The sequence below is a fragment of the Macadamia integrifolia genome, unplaced genomic scaffold (assembly GCF_013358625.1).
Source record: "Macadamia integrifolia cultivar HAES 741 unplaced genomic scaffold, SCU_Mint_v3 scaffold2414, whole genome shotgun sequence".
NCBI classification, from domain to species: domain Eukaryota; kingdom Viridiplantae; phylum Streptophyta; class Magnoliopsida; order Proteales; family Proteaceae; genus Macadamia; species Macadamia integrifolia.
In genome coordinates, this window is record NW_024868700.1 from 258 (window position 1) to 9,179 (window position 8,922).

The 8,922-nt window shown below is 39.4% G+C and overlaps 1 protein-coding gene across 1 annotated transcript; it reads left to right on the plus strand.

Annotated features, from left to right (window-relative positions):
- Positions 1–1,469: 1,469 nt before the first annotated feature.
- LOC122066484 (NAC domain-containing protein 35-like) lies at positions 1,470–4,576 on the plus strand. The gene is made up of 3 exons (XM_042630293.1): positions 1,470–1,814; positions 2,063–2,337; positions 3,422–4,576. Exons 1-3 carry the CDS (start codon positions 1,604–1,606, stop codon positions 4,268–4,270), a joined length of 1,335 nt encoding a protein of 444 aa, XP_042486227.1. The 5' UTR covers positions 1,470–1,603; the 3' UTR covers positions 4,271–4,576.
- The last annotated feature ends 4,346 nt before the right edge of the window (positions 4,577–8,922 follow it).

Genomic DNA, 8,922 nt, shown 5'->3' on the forward strand with positions numbered 1-8,922 from the left:
AGGGGATTGGATTGTGTGATTTCTATATACTCTGACAGTGGTGTAGTGGGTACATGGGTTGGGTTGTATATGTTTTTGACACAGTTTGATGATGACATGTGTCATTTTGCTTCCACAAATTCTTCTTAATGCTCTCAAATGAGTCTGGTCCTTTTCATTGAAAATCCCTTTCTCCTGTCTAACCTGCTTCTCTTTCTCTTCTTTTGTTCAAATGTCAAATCATACTTCTTGAAAACTATTTTTATTGGATGGATGATATTTCTTGAATTTCCATTTGCTTCCAAACCTATTTCGATCAGGATGAGAAACCTCAAATATAATTATGCACATTTTCTTGGATAAAGATTACTAATTTAATGTTTGCAAGTTGTAACCGCCCAAACAGAATTTTGCTAGATCTCCTACCAAAATTACTTCCTTAAGGTAATTAAGCAAGTTGGTCTTGAAATGATGGATGCATGGAGGCGGTGGGTTTTGTGTCAAGGAAAATCGGTTCGTTGGTCCTTTAGGTGAGACACCAACAACTTGTAATTGTAATAAATGCAACAAGTGCTTGGAGAAGATTGTGCGGTGCTTAGGGTAAGGTTTGAGGCCTTACCCCCTTGTCATCATCGGGAGAGTGGTCACGGGCTTCACTTGACTACTTGCATAAACACCCACCACCTCCAACCCCGTCGCATTCGTATGATTACGAGGATCTCTCTCTCTCTCTCTCTCTCTCTCTCTCTCTCTCTCTCTCTCTCTCTCTGTGGTTTGATTGATTTTAATTCAAGATATTAAGCGTATGAATGTATGCACGAATGTGTATAGCATGTGCATTTTTTTTTTTTAATCAACTATATATATAGGCAGAAAGTGAAGTGCCGGCAGTATATATAAAAATTGAGATTGGATCGGCCGATAAATGTACGGCATTAAGGTTAGGACATATTGGGATCGATTTGACAGCTCCAGGCCGGGATCAATTGGATCCGGATTCGGGATTTTTAATCTTTGTACATGGCAGCATGGGTGTATGTATTCTGTATTGAAAAATGGACGGATTTTTTTTTTTTTTTTTTCTGGTAGAAGATGGAAAAATTAATTACATGTACGGTGGATATAGATGAAAAGTCAAATCCTTATTTGATATTTGCGGTGGGGTTATTGCTGCGGAGTGGGTGCCGATAGGAGCCTCGGGGACAAGGGGGAGAGAGATGCACAGAAATAAAAGTTATAGTTGAAGAGGTCCAAGATGACACAACAAAAAACAGGGGCCAAGGCACCGAAACGGGCTGTGACCAATCTGTCTTCTTCCCGAATGTCCCCATCACAATTTTAACATTATATATGCAGGCTCTCCCTTGTAGGGCCGGAAATTAAGCTATGTAGATCTTTCTCTTATCCCCTCTAACTTCTTCTTCTAACCTCGTTATTTTCAATTTTCTTTCTTTCTTTCCTCTAGAGAGAGAGAGAGAGAGAGAGAGAGATTAACTAAACTTTTAGGAGATGGTATGACATTTTCTTATCTTGGCCACCACTTGCGCCACTCTCAAAACGCGCAAATAAGTTATATAAGAGAAGGGCTAAAGTAGGCTATGAAGTGTGATAGTTTCTAGAGTATATGGCAATTGCAGCAGCCATGTGCACCCGTGAAGAAGACGACGACAAGGATGAACATGACCATGACATGGTAATGCCCGGTTTTCGCTTCCACCCAACTGAGGAAGAGCTGGTTGAGTTCTACCTCCGTCGTAAGGTCGAGGGAAAGCGCTTCATTGTTGAGCTCATAACCTATCTTGACCTCTATCGCTATGACCCTTGGGAGCTTCCTGGTAATTAAACCCCTTATCCTTTCTCACTGATCATCCATCCATCGTCTCTTCTATTAATTATCCACCCTGCGTCTCCCTTCTCATTAGCTCCTAGCTATCTCTTTCCTAATTTCTTCTATATATGTAGTAATGATTATATCGACAGTAATTCATGATCCTTCTGATCTGATCATTACCAAACCCTAGCTACATCTTATATTATAGATGTTTACATAAAGACGACTCATGAGTTTCTTTTGTCTGATCAGCCTTGGCAGCTATAGGAGAGAAAGAATGGTTCTTCTATGTGCCTAGAGACCGCAAGTATCGCAACGGTGACCGACCAAACCGTGTGACAACTTCCGGATACTGGAAAGCTACTGGTGCCGACCGCATGATCCGGACCGAGACGCTTCGTTCAATTGGACTAAAGAAGACCTTGGTCTTCTACTCAGGGAAGGCTCCAAAAGGAATCAGGACCAGTTGGATCATGAACGAGTATCGTTTGCCGCACCATGAAACATCTGATCATCGCTACCAAAAGGTAGGTATATCGATGGTACCTTCACTTCAGAGAATTAATGAAGCTACGACGTTCACACTCATTATCACAACATACATACTTGTTTGTACAAATCAGTTTAATTGGAGGTTGAAGAATTAACAACATACTTTCATATTTATTATTTATTATTTATTAAGAGAGAAGAAGCAAAAGAAGAAAGGTGAGATAGGGAATTCTCTCTCTATAAATGTCTGGCCTTTGTCTATGCAACAAGAGATGCGGATAATTCCTATTGTAGACCTAGATAACGCTTTTCTCTAGGTGTTGTTTTTTATTTTTGTTTTGCTTGTGAGTGCTCTCTCCTGATGGAAATGCTGAAGGTGAAGATAGTACTCTCTCGTTTTGTTGAATGTCTGGTTTTCAGTCTGTTATTGTATTCTTTTCTTTTCTTTTTTTCAGACAAAATTTTTAATTAAAAAAAAAAAAGGTAAAATAAGAAGAAAGGTGAAGAACAAGACAGGATAGTGCCCCTTTTATAATCTTTGATATATATGAAGTGATCTAGTCCCTATGTGGCTGCAAGTTATTATTTGAACGAATAGCCTGAAGAATAGAAACTTCTGTGATTTCTGTTTAATAACTGCTTCCTTCCCATTAACCTGACTTCACACAAAACCCAAAAACATCATCTTCTAATCTTTCTTCTGTACACCGTTAATGTCCATATAAGAAGCAAAAATGGATGCAAGCGAAAGCAAATAGGTTCCAACATTCTTTCTCTTTTTACATTTTTCATGGGTAAGTTGACCCTTATAGAGTTAATCAATCAATAGGAAAATTCCATGAATCCCAAAGACAGACAGATAATAGTAGACGAACCGTTTGCTTTTAGTAATACTAGTACTGACATTTCTCATAACTTCCACCGCTTCTCATTGTCTGTAAAAACATTTATCATCTTCCATCCTTGTTGAGTTTGTGTTTCGGTCATTTCTTATCATCAATTCATTATCTTCTTCTTTTTGTTGTTTATTATATTTCCTTCCCGTCTAATTCTGAAGTCTAAATTAATAACATGAAAAATTAATCATTCTTACTTTCTGTTAATTCTTTGGGGTTTCAGGTGGAAATTTCGCTTTGTCGGGTCTATAAGAGAGCTGGAGTAGTAGATGACCACTCATCCCCAATCATCCCGCGTACCACGTCAACTCCCATATCCAGCCCATCCTCATCCAGAGAGGTTCAGTCGTCGTCAGGTGCTAAGAAACAACGCTGCAGCACTAGCACAGTCCATGGTGCACCACCTGTGAGTTTCCAAGCATTCGGAGGAGTAGGAGGACATTCACCTCGGAGGAGCAGGGAGGCAACAGAGAGTAGCAGGTGCAGCGGCAATGATGCAGCAAGCACCCCTCTTGGCCAACACAAGCCGGTCCATAGATCTAATTACGCTAGTGAAATATCCCCATTGGCCTCATTGCTGATACCAGTTAATACACCGCAAGATCAAGATGTGACGACTGATCATGGTCTCCTACGCCATCATCATCAGAAGGAAATAGGTTCGCTAGTACCAATAACAAGCTGCACCACCCTCTTCACCTGTTCCTCTTCTGTGCCAGCAGCACCTGCCACTGCAGCAGTAGTAGTCGATGATGAGCTTGAGAAACTTGTAGGCTACCAACAAAGAGGTTACACACATCATCAGCAGCAGCAGCAGCAGCAACAACAACAACTACAACAACAGTTACAGCAGTCCCAATTCTTGTCCATCCCATTGCCCCCATGTCAACAGTACCAATTCCTCTCCATACAGCCATTACCACCCCCATGTCAACAATCACAAACACTAGCAGCAGCTCTCAACAGCACGTTGCCCGCCAATTCATTGCCGACAACCTTCTCTGACAAGATGATCTGGGAGTGGAATCCGATCCTGGAGGCTGCTAACACAGATTACGCCACAAGTCCTTAATTTCAAATAGATGATAAACAAAACTATACTGCAGATACAGACGGCTACAGACATAGACACATTTTTAATAAATATTTTGCTCATTACTTATTAGTAATTACCTCTTTAAATCTTATGTAGTCTTCTCTAAGACTTGTTAATTAGCGTCCAGCACGAATTGATGATGTTGATTCAAAGTGCATGTAGTGTTGTTTTATAATATAGGGATTGATCCATCTATCTATACATCCATCCATCTAGCTGCAAGATTTTATTAACGAATAATAGTTATTGCTTTCCAGTAATTAAAATTGTGTTCACGATCAATCTGCTCGCTCTTCTTTTCATATATATATATATATATATATCAAAGTTAATTTCTTTTAAATTTCTCAGTCGTTAATTATATTTGAAATAATAAGTAAGTCATCAGGAAGGAAATCCAGCAAGCGTGATTAATGATCACTGCAGCCTGTATACATATGATTGCCAGCGGTTAGTGCAGGCAGAAGGTGCATGCATTCTGCATATATGGATGTCGTCGTCTTTATTGAAAAAGTAGGAGTGCTGGCCGGGCAATCAATCTATGGCCATCTCTAGTTCTCTACTCACGTTCACATACGTACGTACATACATGATTGGAGACCTGCAGAGTGCGGAGAAGACTTGACAGAGTCCGTTTTTCTTTAATTAATTTATTTGGTATGGAATAGATCACTACATGAGTGCTAACTTATTTTGTCTTGGCTTTGGTGTTTGGCTCTTCACACAGACGGAAGGACTAATGGATTTCAGCCAAAAACAAAAATCAAGGATTAATGGAGACCTACATCCAAGATTTTAACGCCTTCGCCTGTCTATCCCCAGGCCCAGGATGAGGTATCTCTCTCTATAGCCCACCACTCAAGAGTACAAACTTCCAATTTTGTTCTCTCTATCTAGATCTGGTTTTATTTTTTATTTTTTTTTGGCGGTTGGGGAGGAGTGGGGTGGGGGTTGGGGTGGAGGGTGGTGGTTCTAAATTTAAGAATGTGGAGGCTGATACCTCTCTTCTGGCCTGGAAATGGAATCTAGGGTTTACGGTCTAACACAAATATGATTGGTGCATGCCCGCCCACGCAACAGATTTTTTGCCACATAAGTAGTATCGGATTATTAAACTGTAAATCTTACGTTCACTTGTCTCTACAATTGTAGAGTTATAAATATATCATGTTGTCATATCATACTATCACACTATTATATAAGTGCATGTACTAATGCTCCGTGACTAATCTCTTTTTCATGAAACTAAACTGATTTCATTGAGTTTCTTCATCGATAATTTTTCCTAAGCTTGAGAAAGGTTGATGGAAGCATTGTTGTTGTATGAAAGTTTAGTGGAAGACCAATTGAAGACATTGTTCAGGGGAAAGAGAAAGCATCTTAGGAATGGTCTCATATGCAAAAAGGGTTGTTTGCTTACTTGTTACGATGATCCTGGGCAGACATCGAGTTTCATAATGGTATAGAACAATCTTTACCTCACAATTTCTTAGAATTATTTCCTCCATTTTGTTGAGCTCTGAGTAGGTTTTATGTGGTTCTCCAAATAATGATCTTATTATATATAGTATTTTTTTTTATCCACTTTTCTATTTTATGAAGGCACTCTCCAGTAGTATAGATAATGGTGAACACGAGAAAATCCTTAACTTGCTTCTCTTTCAGTTTCTTTAAAAAATTTCCTCTCCTGTTGTTTCATGGATGCTTTTCCTTGAAGAGGAATGAAGTGTTGATATGGCCTGAAAGTATGACAAGGCTATGGCAATAAGGAAGAGGAGGGTGACAAATAAACAAAGAGAGAGGACGATTTGCTTCAGCCCGGATGTTTAAAACCAAAATCCTTCCTTCATGATAATCATGAGGCCATCTTATGTGGAAAAGAGAATGTCATTGATAAGTTCTTTGAATGTGCTCTACCATAGCAATGATTTTAAACAGACTTGATTCTCACTTTAATTCTAAAAAAGGTTTTGTAAAATTTATAGGCTTGTGGTTTTGGTGGAAAGAAGCATTTCTTTTTTCTCCTTTTTTCTGATGAGACCTTTGCTTTAGTCTGTATCAAAATTCAGTTACAAATTTTAGGTATGATGGTTTATCCAGTAATTTTAATATACGATTCTTCTTCCTGTACACATATAGCTTTGGTTAGTTCGTATTTTTTTTCTCCCTGCATGCATTTGCACGTATATTTTTGCTAGTGTGTGTGTATATATATATATATATATAGAACAAGCAAATCCTAGTCCTAGTCATCTTAGAGAGTTACGGCCATAGTAGATCTCAAGAATCTTCTTATAACAAAATTTCTATATGCATAGGACATGATATGTGTGATAAGGAAATCCAAGATAGAGTTTCTATTCTTGTGCAAGTCTATCTTGGTCAATGCACCCCTCAAGCTAAAGGGTCATGGCGTCGAAGCTTCAGCTTGTCAAGCATAAACTCAAAGTGAGCAGTAGAGAGGGCTTTAGTGAGGATGTCAGCAAGATTAAGGCTTCCCGAAGACATTGGTAAACAACTTTAATCAACACATTGCGGCTCCTGGTAAATTCATCATGCCTTCTGACATTTCTTTCCTCCCACAAGACCAAATACTTTTTGAAGGAGCAACCATTGTTTCCCTTTTCCACCATGAAAATAATTCTTGAATTGATGGAAACCCAGGCCAACAAATCTCAAATAGATGAAGAACTAAATTCCATACCTCAATTGCATAAGTGCATTCTAAAAATATATGCTCTAGATTCTCCACATTTTTCCAGCAAAGTGAACAACGAGAAACCAAAGGAACCTTGCGCCAAATAATATTATCATCAATATGAAGACTACGGTGTGGTTATCTCCATCCAAACACTGATTGGCGAGGGGTGATACAGTGATTCATATGATAGAATACCAAGGCACCATTGGGGCTTTCACACGTACATCATCCCAAACAACTTTAACAGAGAATGCACCTAACTGGGTTAAGGCCGAAACCCTTTTATCTTCTGTATTGAGAGACAACAAAAAATCCATGGCATCAGTACAAATCCCTCGTAACTCATCTGAATGAGCCTAAGGGAATCTCCATGACCTATCTTCAATAAAATCTGCCACCATTGCCTTATGAAGGATGTCGAAAACTGATCATTAGTAGAGAATGAATTGAACATGGAGTTTCCTTTGCGCCAATTGGCCACGAACGAAGTGAAAATCAATTTCAACATGTTTTGTACGAGCATGGAAAATAGAATTCATAGACAGGTGGGTGGAGCCAATGTTGTCACACCAAAGAATTGGAGGGCACGAAGAGGTCATCCAATTTCCTGGAATAATGACTCCAGCTAGAATAGTTTCGTAGATGCATTGGCAAGCGCTTTATAATCAAACTCCGTGGAGGAACGGGTAACAGTCTTCTATTTTTTATAATTCCAGGAGATTAGATTGGGTCCGAGAGAAATAGCATTACCACCAATCGATTTGCGATCATCAGTGCTACCCACCTAGTCAACATCAGAAAAGGGTTGAAGGTTAAGACTAGTGGACCATTCAAGAAGAAGCCAATGGCATTGAGTTTGTGTAGATATCGAATGATGTGTTTGACCATAGTCCAGTGATCATCAGTTGGTGCATGCATCTACTGACAAGCCCAATTAACAAGTGAAAATCAGGGGGGTGAGAGTGACAACCTAAAGAGCCCCCACAATAGAACGATACTTTATCGGATAACATAAGGGAGCAACCCCTGAAGCCCCAGGTTTGAAGGTAGTACCCATGGGATTATGCACGGGTTTGCAATCAACCATACCAGCCTTATGTAGTAGATCCCGAATATATTTGTGTTGATATAACAGAACTCCCTTGGAGTGAGGATGGTCTTTAAGACCAAGAAAGAAATTGAGAAGACCAATTGATAGAGAATTCTGAAGCAAGTTGTTGAAGCAGTTTGGTAACCTGTCCCTAATGATTGCCTGTAACAAGAATATTGTCATTGTACCCAAGCACATAAATAAGGTGGGAACCATGCTTATAAATGAATAGAGAAGGATCCATCTAAGAAGCATGAAACCCAATCTATAATAGAAACTAAGACAATTAATGAAACCATACATGGGGGAGCTTGCTTTAGACCATAAAGAGAGCAGTGCAAATGACAAACATGGGTAGGATAAGCAATGTTGACAAAACCTGGAGGTTGTGTCATATATTCCTCTTCATTTAGAATACCATGCAGGAAGGCATTGTGAACATCCAACTGATGAAGGGGCCATCATTGGCCAACAACTAAGGCAAGAATGGTGCAAATAGTGGTGGGTTTGACAACAGGATTAAAAGTATTCATCTAATCAATCCCTTGTTGTTAAGGAAGCCCCTTCGAAACAAGGTGCACTTTGTAGCACTTTAAGGAACTGTCAGCCTTCCTCTTTATGTGATACAGCCATTTACAACAGCGTGGTGGGGAACCAAACTCCATGTACCATTACGCAGTAAGGCATTAAACTCGTTTGTCATAGTAATGCACCACTCTTGATGTTTAGAGGCTTGGGTAAAACGCAAAGGCTCCTGTCATGATAAATCCTGTGATGTATTGATGATGAGTATGTAACGCCGCTTGAGTAGTAAAGCCTTTTGCTATGAATTCATAA